General features: G+C 51.2%; 2 protein-coding genes across 2 annotated transcripts in view; one reads left to right on the plus strand and one right to left on the minus strand.

The window, feature by feature from the left end:
- Positions 1-3,077, minus strand: part of SIRT6 (sirtuin 6) — a 7,269-nt gene extending 4,192 nt beyond the window's left edge. The window contains exons 1-2 of the mRNA XM_007951094.1: positions 3,012-3,077; positions 1,371-1,498 (exon numbers count right to left, since the gene is read on the minus strand). Coding sequence (XP_007949285.1) covers positions 1,371-1,498; positions 3,012-3,077 — 194 coding nt within the window. The remainder of the gene's footprint in view (positions 1-1,370; positions 1,499-3,011) is intronic.
- Positions 3,078-6,814: 3,737 nt separating this feature from the next.
- The window catches only part of ANKRD24 (ankyrin repeat domain 24), a 22,890-nt gene continuing 14,476 nt past the window's right edge, over positions 6,815-15,228 (plus strand). The window contains exon 1 of the mRNA XM_042782336.1: positions 6,815-6,850. Within this exon, the coding sequence (XP_042638270.1) occupies positions 6,815-6,850 (36 nt within the window). The remainder of the gene's footprint in view (positions 6,851-15,228) is intronic.

Below are 15,228 nucleotides of genomic sequence, written 5' to 3' on the forward strand. Positions count from 1 at the left end.
AGAGATGGGGAGTTAGTTTGAGGGACCAGAGGAAGGAGGGGACAGAAAAGGAGACACAAGACAAACACAGAGACAGACAAACAAACAGAAAACACTAGGGAATTAACTATCAATTCAATTCAACACTTACAGCCCACCCTTTAGGGAGGGGTTGCAAACTCAGCACTACAGGGGCCACACAAGGGCTGCCAGTTTGCAACCCCTACTCTTCAGCACCAGGACTCTTGTCTAATCCGGGCTGCCCGAAACAGAAGGGAGTTTACACCATAGGGACTCACGCCCTCATTTGTGGGTAAGGAAAGTAAGGCCCAGAAAGGTTAAGCCACTTGCCTGAGGTTACCCACCAACACCAGGTCCTACAGAAAAATATTTGCAAGTGAGCGTGGAGATAATGGTTCCCTGGCAGTTCAAACCCACCAGCCACTCCATGGAAGGAAGCGTGGGCAATCCACTTCCGTATAGACTCACCACCTCGGAAACCCAGAGGGGGTCCAATGAGGAATAGACTGGATGGCAGTGAGTCTGGTTTGGGTTTGGTTTTTGGTATCAATTCTCCCCCATCTTCTATGGTAATAAAACCAATGGCCTTTGAGTCGACCGCGACTCCTGGTGACCCCATGTGTGTCAGAGTAGAACTGTGCTCCAGAGGGCTTTCATTTATTTCAGTAAATAATAATTTATCTTGTTTTCCATGAAGGTTCACATAGCAGTTTAGACTTTCATTCAACAGTTCTACACAAGTTGTCCATGGTCTTTTCAACAGCTGGTTTCAGTAATAGATCACCAGGCCTTTCTTCCAAGGTACCTCTGTGCATACTAAAACTGCAAACTTCTCAGGTAGCATCCAAGTACATGCACTGTTGGCATCACCCAAGGTCTTGTGTAGGGTAATGCTCTTGTTGGGTACCATGGAGTTGACTGCAACTCACAGCAACCCTGTGTGACAGAACAGAACTGCCCCATTGGGTTTTCTTGGCTGTAATCTTTATAGGAATAGACCACCAGGTCCTCTGTCTCATGGAGCTGCTGGTGTGTTCGAATCACTGACCTTTCACCTAGTTAGCAGCTGAGTACTAGCCAAGGACATGGGTGGCTAAACACTACATTTCCCAGCATCCCTTGCAGCTAAGTTTGATCAAGGGACCAAACTCTGGCCAATGGAGTGCAAGTGGAATGTTGGGCATAGCTTAGGGACATGCCTGAAAAGGAGAGGACTTCCTCTCAACACCCTCCCAATATTCCAGGGACAGATGGCCCAAGACCCAGCAAGGGGACAGACAGTGGGATGGGTCTAGATGCCCAAGCATCTATGAGCTGGCAGGGAAGCCCATGGCAGGCCCTGCTTCTACCTTCCCTCCATGCACACAGACCTGAAGTCAGGGATGCCCGAGGAGGTGCTGATGCCAGCGCCCGTGTGGAAGACAATGTTGGAGGACTCCCAGACCAGCTTTGCCAGTGCCCACACCTTTTGCTCCAGCTCCTCAGGGGGGTCAAAGATCTGTCAGGAGAAAGTGGGATGGAGGGGTCGGAACATGTCCTACAAATGTGGAGACCGGGAGCCACAGACAGGCTGCCCTGTCATGCTCAGAGGGAGGAGAAAGAGTTAGAAAAGGCAGCTTGTCCCAGGGTCTCTCCTGTGCCTACAACAAGCACACCATGGCTCCCACCTCACTTGGAGAAAAGCCCAAGTTCTCCCTGCTCATCTCCTCCCTGCCCTCCCCTCCTCCTCTCTTCCCGTGGCTCACTCCGCTCCAGCCACTTGGGCCTCCTCTCAGTTCCTCCAACTCAGCAGGCAGGCCTAGTCCTGCCTCAGGGCCTTTGCATGCACCGTGCCCTCTGCCTGGAAGGCTCTTCCCCTAGGTCTCCGTGTGGTTCACTCTCTCACCTCCTTCAGGTCTTGGCTCAAATGTCCATCTCCCCAGTGAGGCCTCCCTGGTCAACTAGTTTCAATGCTGCCTCTCCCTCTGACCCCAGGGCTCCTCATCTGCTCCCCAGATTTCTTTTTCTCCGTAGCTCATTTGTTTCTTGTTTGTCTGCTCCAGTAGGATGAAGGGGATTTTGTCCAGCGTGTTCCCCACTGTATCCCCAACATCTCCGAAGCGCTTGGTACACAGGACTAGCTGCCATCAAGTCAACTCAAACTCACAGCGACCCCAAGTGTCTGGAGAACTTTAGCTTTTCAATGGCTGATTTTTTGGAAGTAGACTGCCAGGCCTTTCATCCGAGATGCCTCTGAGTGGATCGAACTTCCACCCTTTCAGTTAGCAGCTGAGTGCATTCACCATCTGCATTACTCAGAGACTCCGGGTACACAGTAGGTGCTCAATGTTTGTGAACAGAAGCAGCAAAGAGTGGGCCTTCAGGAGGGATTGCCACAATGTGAGAGTTTATTAAATGCAAGATTAGAAAGAATGGGCCGGCCTGTATGAGATGGGGACCAGACTGTCCCTCAGCTAACAGAAGGGGTGATGGAAGCCCAGAAGGGAAGGTCCCTCAGTGGGTGGAGGGGGCAAACTGCTACTCCATTTCCTCGTGGAGTGGCTGGAGGGATTTTTTTCCGATACTACTTAGCTCTGTCCTCGTCGCTCCCCAGCTCAAACGTTTCCCCATCACCCTCAGAATAAAGTGCCAACTCCCCAGCCTGCCATCTGAGGCCCGTCTTGGTCGGCTCTGAAGATCCCTTTGGCCTAATCTGTTCTCCAACATGGCTGTTTATTTCCATCTCCTTGTCTCTGCCCCTGCTGTTCCCTCCGCCTGGAACTACGTCCCCTCCTCCCTCACCAGCCTGCGGACCTTCTACGCCCTCAGTCTCTGACCGGGCGACAAGAGCTGGGCGTGCTCGAGTCTTCGGGCGCGAAAGGGTCGTCACTTCCCGCCCCCTCCTCACTGGGAAGTCCCTCCCATTGTCTAACCTCAGAGCCTCCAGATACTCCCACAATGCGCCGCTCCCGGCCGGCCCCTCCCAGCCTGAGGTCCTGGGGGCGGCCTTCGGGGCCCCAGACCGCGCTCACCTCTGGGAGGCCGCACTTGCCCTTGTCCGCGTACGGCGACAGCCCCGCCGCATAATTCACCGACATCCTTGCCTTCAAAATGGGAACAATAAAGTTTCCCTTGTTGAGGGCGCTTCCGCCGGAAATAGGGCGAGACGGGCGGAAGGAGGAGCCGCGTTCTATTTTTAGGCACCAGGCGGGTTCCTCCAAAGCGCAAGCGCCTGCTGCTGACTTCACGAGCGCCATCTTAACTGCTGGCAGAGGGAATTCCAGCGTTCCTTGTCTACCTTTGCAGGGGCAGGGAAGAGGTTCCCCAAGCACATGAGAATTCTCCAGTCATTGCTAGAATGAGGTGCATGAGCACTACCCCTTTCCCTTGTTTTATAAATGAGTAAACGGATGTCTCTCTTCCCCCCAGTGAGGACAGAGCCAGGCGGGCAGGGACCCAATACTCCTGCTTCTAGACGAAGGATATTTCTTCCTCACGTTTCAGAAGTTTTTAAAGTTACAAATGCAGCATTTTTGTTGTTGTTGTTGTTGTTATATGCCGTCGAGTCCGACCCGACTCATAGCGACCCCTCCTTGGGTTTCCGAGGCACTATCACTACGGAAGTAGATTACCCCATCTTCTTTCTGAGGAGTGGCTGGTGGGTTTGAACCGCCAGCCTTCTGGTTAGCAGTCAGTGCCTTAGGCACTACGCTACCAGAGCTCAATGCAGCATAGGGGAGGGAGATTGCTCAAGTGTAATTGAGGCTGGTGGCCTTGAGTAACAAACATGTTGAGCATCTACTGTGTTCTGGGGAGACCCAGGAGAACAAAGACATGATTCCCTACTCTCACTCTCGTGGTTAGTGATAGATGCAATTGTGTGGCCATGAGAAAGTGCCACAGTGTGGTTGAGGGACAGTGAAGAACAAGGACAATGGGGGCACAGAACCATGAGGAAGCTTTTGAAGTAGCAACTGACCCAGCTTGGAGGCATCCTGGGAGGGCTTCCTGGAGGAGGGGCTGTTGCAGCAAAGACCTCAACAGTGTGTAGACGTGAGGTGGGGTGAGTGAGCCGGTTGGGGATGACTTGGGGTTCAGAAGGAGGACTCCTGGCAGAGGAAACAGCAAGCACAAAGGCAAAGGCTGGGAGAAACAGCAAGATCACATGGCTCCATCCAGAAACTGAAATCAGTCCAGTGATAGTGGGAAGAGAGTAGGTGTCTTCCCTCCAGAGCCTGTGGCCCGCACTGCTGCCAGCCTGTCTCCTCCCTCCGCTCATCCCCGGCCCGCTGGGGCGGCCGCCTGCTCAGCTGATCAGGTGTCAGAGCTGAGTGCCTGGAGCTGCTGGTTAGAGCTCACGGGCCCAGCTGGGAGCGGGTAACTGGAGCCAGCAGCCTGCACAGCGGCCTGGTCCTGGGACACTGGAGCTGCAGGAGGTAGGAGAGGAAGATGTGAGGGCCTGGGCTGGAGGCTTTCCTCAGGGCTCAGGGGGCTCCTTGTCCCAGAGCCTTGGGCTATGGGAGAGAGGAGAGGCCAGTGGTGTGTCCAAGCCACGCTGAGAAGCCTCCCAGGCTCTAGAGACACACACACACACACACACACACACACACTCTCTCTCTCTCTCTCTCATTCATGCACACACTGCCCCCTCCAGCCTGTGCCCTGTCTAGGACCCTCTTCTGGTCCCTGCTATCAAATGTCCCACCTGGCCATCAGGCTTTTCTAATACATCATCACTTCTTTCAGGAAGCAACTCCCTAGGTGAGAGGACTCGTCCTCACCAAGCTCACAGTTTCCCTCCTGCTCCAAGCAACCTGGGAAGTCCTCTCCTGGGTGTCCTATTACATTCTGCTTTCAGTGTAATTGAGACATTTACTCTGGGGTTGAAAAGAAGGGGGATACAGTGATTGGTAGAGTAGGCAGTGGATGGCTGGGTAGGAAGGTAGATGGCTGGGTTGAAGAGTGATGGATGGATGGGTGGGTAGATAGTAGAGGAAGGATGGGTGGATGGATAACTAGGTTGGGGTGAGTGGATGAATGGGTCAGTGGGTGGATGGATTAGTGGATAGATGGTAGAAGAAGGATGGCTGGATGAGTGTGAGTGGGTGGGTGGGGGGTTGGGGGGTGGGTTGGATGGGTGGGTGGATGGATGGGTGGGTGGCGGATGTAATAAGGTGTGTGGATATAAGGTGGGTGGCTGGGTGGCTAGGTAGGTAGATGGAGAGATGAGTGGGTGGGTGGTTGGTAGGGGTGGATGGCTAGGAGGGTGGGTGGGTGCAATGGTGTGTGAGTGAGTGCTTGGCTGGATGGGTGGATGGTAGGGAGAGGGATGGGTTGGTGGATGGATGAGTGGGTAGATGATGGGTGAATGGGTGGATAAGTTGGTGGATGGTGACTAGTGGGTAGACGTACCACAATTGGGCAGGAGGATAGATGCCCAGGTGAGCATATGGGGAGGTAAATGGGTGAAAGATGACTTGCAGAACTCGCAGGCAGGTGCACAGGTGAGAGGCCACCCCCTCCCCCTTCCTGGTATGCAAACAAATAAGGCTGCACCTTCACAGGGATCACACACTTATACCCAGAGACTCCAGTCACATAGCTTGTCAGACAGCCCCATGAGATAACCCTGCCTGACCTCTACACACACACGTCTGATACACGTAACAGCCCAAGGTGGATAGACACGTATGCACATGCCTCATGCTCCCGTGCATGTGCTTGCACACACACACACACACACAACGCACACACAGCCATGACCCCAGACCTCCCCCGCCTTGGGTGACCTGCCGCCATGCTCACCACACAGAGGCCAGCCTGGGATAATGGGACTTAACTGCAAGGATGGTCTCTCTGACTATCCAAGAAACATCCCTCTGGGCAGGTAGACTGCAGCCTGGGCCCCAAGGAGCCCCTAACTGCTGAAGAAGACAGACTGGTCCAGACACCCCCAGTCTATGGAGCCAAGACTGGGGCAGTGGCGGGGCTCCGGAGCTGGGGGAGCCCAATTTTAGGAGTTAGGCCTCTACCTGCAGAAGAGAGGCAAGGCTGATGAGAACATGGAGTTTTGGTACTAGGTTGTGAAGGATGAGTAGGAGTTCATCAGGGAAAGACAATATAAAGGCGTTTTAGGCAGAGGTAACAGCAAATAGAAAAGCTTGGAGACTGGAAAAAGCTTCATCTGCTTGAATAACAGGAAATACCAGGAGCTGGAGTTGAGGAAGAGGGTCTCCAGCAGAGGCTGTGGAGGAGGGAGGGACAACCTGCCAAAGCTGAATGGTCGGGACCAGGTGAGGTGTCTTTACTGAGCTCCTACTGTGTGCAACGCTCTATGCTAGAAACCTCATTAAAAACTGACCAGTCAATGGAGAGGGGATGGTTGTTGTTAGGTCTGTCCAACTCATAGTAACACATAGGCTCCGTGTATCAGAGTAGAACTGCCCCACGGGGTTTTCTTGGCTACAGTCTACCGGAGCAGATCACCAGGTCTTTTCTCCCGCTGGGTGAGTTCGAACCACCAACCTTTCAGTTAGTAGCCCAGCACTTAACTGTTTACACCACTAGCCCTCCTTCAAGAGAGGATTATCTCCCTCAGTTTATAGATGAGGGATGTGAAACAGAGAAGGTGCCTGGTCCACTAAAAGACACACAGTAAATAGGAGATGGAGCAGGTCTGGTCCTGCTCTAGGGGCTGGGGCTGCCCAGGAAGGAGGAAGAGGGTCCAAGGAAGGCAGCTGGACCCTTCCACCCACCAGGACTGGATCCCTCACTCCCCCATCTCGCTGGCCTTTCCCAGGTGACCTGGGGAGAGGAAAAACGCTGGTAGCTGGTCATGAAGACTCTCCGGGCGCGGTTCAAGAAGACAGAGGTTAGTGTGGTGCTCCTGAGAAGCCCAGTCTTTTCCCAGGGCCTGGCCAGAGATCTGTTGGAATCTACCAGTTCATCAGACTCATCTTTTGGCAGCTGAAAACTGCTCAGTTCTTCAGTGGTCCCTCCCACCCACAGGTTCAAGTCTCTGCTCTTCAACCTCTGCCCACTTGGCCTCCCTTGACTCTCTGCTGCCCCCTGCTGCCTTTATCTCCCCACTGCTTTCTCTGCAAGCTTTCCAGCTGCCAGTCCTTTGCCCAGGCGGTTTCCTCTGCCAGGAATACCCTTCCCTGCACTGTTTCCTATTAAATTCTCCCCATCCCTCCCAATTGGCCTCCAATCTACTACTTCTAGGAAATCTCTACTGTTCCCAGCTACAGCAGCCACTAGCTTATCTGAGAACCCATGTTCTCGGGGGCTTTAGTGTTTCTTCAGTAAATATTTGTATCAGGCGCTGTTCTAGGCATGCATGCATGTTCTAGAGGAACAGCTGTGAACATGGCAGAGAGTCCCCCCACCCCGCTGTGGAGCTAACAGTCAAATGGGAGACACAGATGCTATAGAAGATGAGGAAACATGCATATTTTTGTGCTGTAGAGACAAAGCAAGGGAAGGAGTCTGGGGAGGGGAGAGGGTTGCCGTTTCAAAGAGGATGGTCAGAGAAGGCATCCTGAGAAGGTGACCTGGGAGCAAAGACCGGAAGGGGAAGAGGGAGGGAGTCCTGTGTGTATGTGCAGGAAGGGTGTTCTCCTGCAAAGGCCCTGGGGTGAGAGCAGCTGGCTTCCCTGCAATTATGTTTTGGACTGTGAACCTCTAGAGAGGGGTGCTTCTCCGTCAGTCACCCCCCTTCCACTTGACCCCCCCCCCCCAGATCCGTGGCAGTGTGGGGACTGGCCCAGGACAAATACTGAGGGACCCTGAGTGGGGACCCCTGCCCAGGTCAGGCCCCAGCCTAGCCCAGCACCCCTTTGTTCCTGGTCTCAGTTAGGCTCCACCTCTCATCCACAACTGGGCAGAACTGGACCCGGCTGGATTCGAAGTCAGGTGGCTCTGGGTTGGCGTCTTTCCTCTGCTTCTGATGGCTGGGTGACCATGGATGTGTCACCAACTTTCCCTGGCTTCTCTCAGTCTTCCCAGTGTCATCTATCATTTTATAGTATTATTTATTTATTTTAATGCTTTTTTAAAAATAATTTATTTTGTTTTACTCCAATCTTTTATTATTTATGAATTTCATACTTTTTATGTCACTTTTTTTATTTTACTTATTTCGTGATTTTAACGTTTTTATTCATTTTTAATTACTTCTAAATTTTATGTAATGCTTATTTTTATTTACAGTTCATTTTATTTATTAATGTTAGTATTTGTTTTATTATTTTTATGTTACTTTATTATTTATTTTATTACTTTATTTCATTTTTTCCAGTCTGTTTCGTTCTTTATTCATTTTAACACTTGTCTCTATTTTATTACTTGTTTCATTATTTTTGTCTTAATTTGAATGCTTGTTTTATTGATTTTACTTTAGGAGCTCTGGTAGCAGAGTACCTAAGGCAGTTAGTTGACTGCTAACTAGAAGGCTGGCGGTTCAAACCCACCAGCCACTCCTTGGAAGGAGGGTTGGGCAATCTACTTCTGTAGTGATGCTGCCTCGGAAACCCAAGGAGGGGTTGCTATGAGTCGGGTCCGACTCAAATTATTAACTATTTCATTTATTTTTGTTTCATTTCTTATTGACTTCATGTTGGTTTTATTTTATTTTTATATTTGTTTTTATTTCATGTTTTATTTATTTTGCCCCTTGTTTTCATTTGATTCATTTTTTATTTACGTTACTATTTATAATTTTATTATTTTACTATTGAATTTTTATTTAATTATTTATTCATCTTAATACTTATTTGTTCCTTGGGTTTCCTGCCTCGGACTCGCTATGAGTCGGGTCTGACTCGACGGCACATAACAACAACAACATGGAAAGCAAATCTTTCAAGAAGATTGCGCAGCTAAAACGCCTCCTTGGGGATGTGGCTGTGTTTTGATACGTTTGCTATCACAGGTTCAGGACACAAAATCAAGGCTGCCAGGGTGGGGTGGGGTTGGGGGTAGCACGTCTCCAACTCTCAAAACCTGCTGTGGGGGTCTGCAGGGGGTCTGGAGGGTAGGGACGGCGGGTGCGCAGGAGGCACTGGTGCTGGCAGGCGGAGATGGGGCAGCAGATGGGAGGCCTGAGAGGGCGAGCTGGTTCCCCACCCCCAAGCCGGCAGCTCGCTGTCTTTCCCTCCACCTGCCCTTCTCCGGTTTCTCCATTTCTCCTTGGGCAGCTGGAGTCAGGTTCTGCTTTTGTTCAGCTGCCCCGAGGGAAGAAAGCAAACACCTGGCCCTGCCTTGTTGTTTCACCAGACCTTTCATTCCACCTTTTCCCAGCGCACACGGTCCGGCCTTGCTGGAACCTGTCCCTCCTGCCCAGGATGCCCTCTCTGCCCTGGTCCCCCTCACATGCTGGCCCTTTCTTCAAGGCTCTGATGCATCATGCTGCTTCCTCTCTGGGCCTGAGTTTTTCCGTCTATGAAATGGGAGTGAACTGGATCTGTGAACCTTCGTGTCTGTGTTCCCACTGGCCTCCTGCCCTTATTTCAGCTTCTAGAAAAACCCCACAAGTGGGAAGACTGGGTCTGAGTGATTCATAGGTTCCTGGGTATGGCAAATGATTTGCACTCTCCTGCCAATCTAAAGGTTGGGGGTTCGAACCCACCCAGCAGCTCCATGGAAGAAAGGCCTGGTGATCTGCTCCTATAAAGATTACCATATCAAACTCACTGTCATTGAGTCAGATCCGACTCACAGTGACCCCTCCTTGGGTTTCCAAGGTGCTATCACCATGGAAGTAGATTGCCCAGTCTTCTTTCCGAGGAGTGACTGGTGGGTTTGAACCACCAGCCTACTGGTTAGCAGTCAAGTGCCTTAGGCACTACACCACCAGCACTCCCACATGAAGATCACAGTCAAGGAAACCCTATGGGGCAGTCCCACTCTGCCACACGGGGTCCACAGCAGTTGGAATCCTCTTGACAGCTGTGGACTTGGTTCTTTTGGTTTTTAGAGTCCAGTACCTGGGCGCTTCCTGCCGAGTCTGTCTCTGTCTTCCAAGTCACTATTTCTTTAATTCATTCAACAAACATTGACTGAGCATCTTCTGTGTCTCAGGTTCTACTCCAGATGCTGGAGTTCAGGGCATTTCCCCAGGACCCCCCGCTGAAGGCCCTGCACTTGGTTTATGCTCAGCTTTTGTCTTGAATTTCTTAATAATGTTGGAACGACAGTCCCCGCCTTTTATCTTGCCCTGAGCCCTGCAGATTCTGTAGCCAGTCCTGCTGGGGACACAGCGGTGACCAGGATGGACAGAAGTCCTTGTCCTTGTGGAGCTGATATTGAAATTTTATTTTAAATTTTAAATATTTTTAAATGTGTGAATTTTTATTTTAAAAAATTTAATATTGAAAAGTAAATTCAAAGTAAGTATGTCAGGGGGTGATAAGAACAAAGAAGACAAAACCAAACTAAACCCATTGCCATGGAGTCAATTCCAACTCACAGCACCCCTAGAGGACAGAGTGGAACAGCTCCAGAGGGTTTCCAAAGCTGACAATCTTTACGGAAGCAAAGCCTAAACCACACCCACTTCCATGGAGTTGGTTCTGACTCACAGCGCCCCTAGAGGACAGAGAAAAACTGCCCCAGAGGGTATCTAGGAATGTAATCTTTACAGAAGCTGACTGCCCCATCTTTCTCCTGTGGAGCAATTGGTAGGTTCGAACTGCTGACCTTTTGGTTGGCAGCCAAATGCTTTAACCACTAAGCCATCAGAGCTCCTTAAAGATGAAACAAACCCCCGTTAAGGGCTCAATGAAGAGGTGCTTTTGAAGCGGAGAGAATAGTAAAGGAATCAGCTGTGTGGGCAGTGGGGGTCCTTGAGTGGTGTAAACAATTAAGCTCTAGGCTACTAAGTGAAAGGTTAGCCAGAGGTATCTCGGAAGAAAGGCCTGGCAATCTACTTCCAAAATCTCAGCCGCTGAAAACCCTATGGAGCTAAGCTGTACAGTGACACATCCGGGGTTGCCGCAATCGGAGTGGATTCAGGGGCAGTTGGTTTTCATGTGGGCAGTGGGGGAAGGGCACTCTGGGCAGAAGGGGATGCAAAGGCAAAGGCTGGGGGGGTGGGAAATGGAGAGGAGGAGACCATGGCAGAAAGGGATGGGCCACGGGGACGTGGGTTGAGATGAGCTCAGGGAGTCGGCAGAGGGGGGTCCTGTAGAGCTGGGGTCAGCCAACCTTCTCTGAAAGGGCTAGACAATAAATATTTCTCACTTTGCAGGCCAAGGCTTTGTTGTGACTACTCAGCTTTGCCCGTTGAAGCAGAAAGCAAAGCCATAGATGACATGTACATGAATGGGCCAGACTGTGTGCCAATAAAACTTTATGGACACTGAACATGAACTTGATGTTATGTTCAAGTGTCTCAGAATATTCTTCTTCTTCTAATATCTTTCTAATCATTTAAAAATGTAAAACACCGTTCTTAGCCCTGGAACTGGAGAAAAATAGGCAGGCGGCTGGGTCTGGCCCGTGCTGGCATTTGCAGAGCCCTGCTGTGGACCCTAAGGCTGGTGTTTCAAACCCACCAGCCACTCCTTGGAAGGAAGGTTGGGCAATCTACTTCTGTAGTGATAGTGCCTCAGAAACCCAAGGAGGAGTCGCTATGAGTCGGGTCCAACTCCACGGCACATAACAACAGCTGTGGATCCTTGTAAGCGGTTTGCATTGTATGAGGCTTTCGGGAGTCTTTGGAGCTGAGGAGAGAGAAGCTCTGGTACTAGGTTTAGGGAGCTGCTTCTGGCTGCTGGTGGAGGAGGGAGAAAGGGGGATGAGCACAGAAGTGGGGAGACTGAGGAGCAGGGTACCACCCTGCCAGAGCGTGGGGTGATGGGGCACACCGGGGTGGTGACCACAGAAGGCATAAGAGGGGTGGACTCCAGCCATTGGTGGGAATGGCTGGTGCATTGTGTGTGGGCAGAGACAGAGGGGACTCACCGGTGATAGTGATACTAGATGTGTCCTGAGCCCCTGGGCATGGGCATGGGTTCTATGCAGTATTTGCTCTGAGCTTCAACAGCCTCCAGGAGGATGGGTCGAGGGGCAGTTGGAAATTCGAGGCCTGAGCCAGGAGATCCATTTCAGTCTCCTCCCTGGACCCCTGCCGAGCGTGAGGAGAGAGGAGTCCTCAGGAGCTCCCCCAATCGCTTGTCACCAAACTCTCCACTTACCTGTCCAGCCCCTTGCCCCCCTATTGCTTAAAAGGGTTCAAAAGGACCCCAGCAGTGCTGGTGCTGTTTGCTGTTCAATCCTCCACAGCCTAAGCCCATGGTTCCCAACGGGGGACTTCTACCCCCAGGGGACATTGGTGATTTTTTTTTTTTAATTTTTATTATGATTTGGGTAAAAGTTTACAGAGCAAATTCATTTTCCACACAGCAGTTCATACACATTTTGTTTCATGACCTTGACTGCAGTTCCCCACAATGGAACAGCTCTCTTCCCACTTCTTCCCTGTAGTTACCTCTTCCCTGCATCCCTCCCTCCCATGACTGATCACTCCAAGGACTGTATCTCCCTGATGTAAATGTTCACCCCATATGCTTGTCTGTTGTTTGGCTGGAAGCCCTGGGAAGTAAGTTCAAGTCCAGACCTGAAAGGTAACTAGAGGCCACAGTCTTGGGGAATCTCAGTGGGCTCTATCACACCAGCAAACCTGGTCTTTTATTCCTGATTTTGAGTTTTGTTCCCCATTGTTCTCCCACTCTCTCCAGAATCTCCTGCACCTATCCCCTTCCTAGTGGTCGACAGTGGTGGCTGGGCACCATCTGGTTCTTTTGGTCTCATGGTCATATAGGCTGAGGATCACATGGTCTACTAGTCCCTTGCACTAATTATTTCCATGTGTCTTTGGTTTTCTTCATTCTTGTTTGCTCTGGACGAGGAGAGACCCGTCGTTGCATCTAGATGGCTGCTCACAAACTTGTAAGATCCCAGACACCAAAGTGGCGTGTAGAACAATGTTTTGTGTAGTGTGTTATGCCAGTTGAGTTTGACCCTGTGACCGTGGTCTCCGTGGGTGATGGTTTTGGCTGTAGTGACCGGAGTGTGCAGTTGGTATCGGGTGGGAGGAGGCCACAGATGCTGCTCAACACCCTACAGTACTTGGAGGCCCACCCAGAGAACGATCCTATTCCCAGCACTGGGAAGGTTGAAAATCCCATTAATTATTTGAAAAAAAAAAAAAAATTCAGTTTGTTCCCTGTTCACACCGTGCGCTAGAATAAACCCCACTGGTCAGACCAGGGGCCCCTCCAGCTCCTGTGACTCCCCTCTTCTTTCCTCCCCACTTTGTGTGTGGATTTAAATGTGGGCAGCACCCTAGGACGTCAGGACATTAGAGGATTATGGGACATGGAGTCTCTTGGGGGCCAGTGGAATCCTCTAACCCAGGGGTCCTCCTCGCCTGGGCGATTCTGCCCCCAGGGAACATTTGGTGATCTCTGGATACGTTTTAGATGTCCCCATTGGAGTAGGGGTGCTACTGGCATCGAGTGGGTGGAGACCAGGGGAGCTTCTCAACACCCTACAGTGCACAGGTTGGCCCCAGAGAAGAATCTGACCTCCGTGTCAGCAGTAAGGGGGGTAAGTTAGGGGAGGGGAGAAAGCCTGCATCAGGATGTCAGTTCTGTTACCAATCCCATTTAGCAGAGGAGGAAGTGAGGACCAGAGAGGTGCAATGACCAGCTCTCAGTCACACCCAAACCAAGAAACCAAACCCACTGCCAGTGAGTTGATTCCAACTCACAGTGCCCCAAGAGGACAGCGTAGACCTTCCCTAGAGGGTTCCAAGGCTGTCAATCTTCAGAAGCCAAGCCCAAACCAAACCCACTGCAGTGGATTCAATTCTGACTCACAGTGCCCCTAGAGGAACTGTTCCACAGGGTTTCCTTAAGTTGTAACTACAGAAGCAGATTGCCACGCCTTTCTCCCACAGAGTGCCTGGTAGGTTTGAACGGTCTTTTAGTTGGCAGCCAAATCCTCTAACTACTGTGTCAGCAGGGCTCCAGAGAGTAAAAACTGGCCACACTGGACTCAGATCCCTGCCCAGCTGTCTGCAGGGATCTTCTGGAAGCCCTTGTCTCTTCAAATGCCCCTTCTCTCTCCTGCCATCCTGACCTCTCCCCTCTGCTGGCTCCTCCTCTTGGTGAATTGCAGCTGCTTCCATGCAGCTGGTTACCCTCCTGGACACCACACATCCCTCCCCACCCTCCATCTTGGGATGCCCCTCTTCTTCCTCCCCTTTAGGTCCCTCCCTCTCAGTCCTGGACCCCCACCCCCACCCCGTCCCTCAGTCCCTGGGTCATCTTAGCAAGCACGTATTTAGCCTCCCAATGGGAGGTACTGCTATGAAACCCATTTCACAGACAGGAAAAGTGAGGTCCAAAGCAAGTAAGTATCTTGGCAAGTCGTACAGGTAGTAAATAAGGGGGGAGGGTGGTGGGCCTGGATTTAAATTGAGGTTTGTCAGACTGTAGAGACCCACTGGGGAATGAATAAGTAGGTGAGTGAGTGAATGAATGAAAGAAAAAATGAGTGTGTGAATGAATGAGTAGATGAGTAAATGAATGGATGATTGGATGAATGGGTGAGTGAATGAGTGAATGAGGGAGTGGCTGGACAGGTGAGTGAATGAGTGGGTGGAGAAGTGAATGAATGAATGAAAGGAAAAAAATGAGAGTGTGAACGAATGAGTAGATGAGTAAATCAAAGAATGAGTGGATGGACAGGTGAGTGAATGAGTGTGTGTGTCAGTGAATGAATGAGTGGCTGGCTGGATGAGTGAATGAATGAATGGATGGTTGGATGGGTGAGTGAATGAATGAGTGGGTGAGTGAATGAGTGAGCAAATGAATGAGTGAGTGAACGAGTGAAAGAATGAGTGAGTGAATGAATGAATGAGCGGGCAAGTGAAGGAATGAATGGTTGGTTGGATGAGTGAGTGGGTGAGTGAATGAATGAGTGGGTGAGTGAATGAATGAGTGAGCGAGTGAAGGAATGAATGAATGAGCGAGTGAGAGTCTGCACGCGCAGGCGGCGATGAGAGGTGCAGTGGGTCGCAGTCCCAGGCCAGGAGACACCTGCCAGGCCAGCCTGCTCAAGGAGGCGGAGATGGACGCAGGCGGGTCCAGTGAAGGTTCGGTCGGCAGCCGCAGCTTGCGGGGGTGAGCGAGCCGGGCCCCATAGCCGCTCCCCCGCGTAGCGAGAGCCCAGTTCCCCTCC

The sequence above is a fragment of the Orycteropus afer genome, unplaced genomic scaffold, assembly GCF_000298275.1.
Source record: "Orycteropus afer afer isolate SDZICR_OR568_19922 unplaced genomic scaffold, OryAfe1.0 scaffold00291, whole genome shotgun sequence".
Lineage (NCBI taxonomy): Eukaryota > Metazoa > Chordata > Mammalia > Tubulidentata > Orycteropodidae > Orycteropus > Orycteropus afer.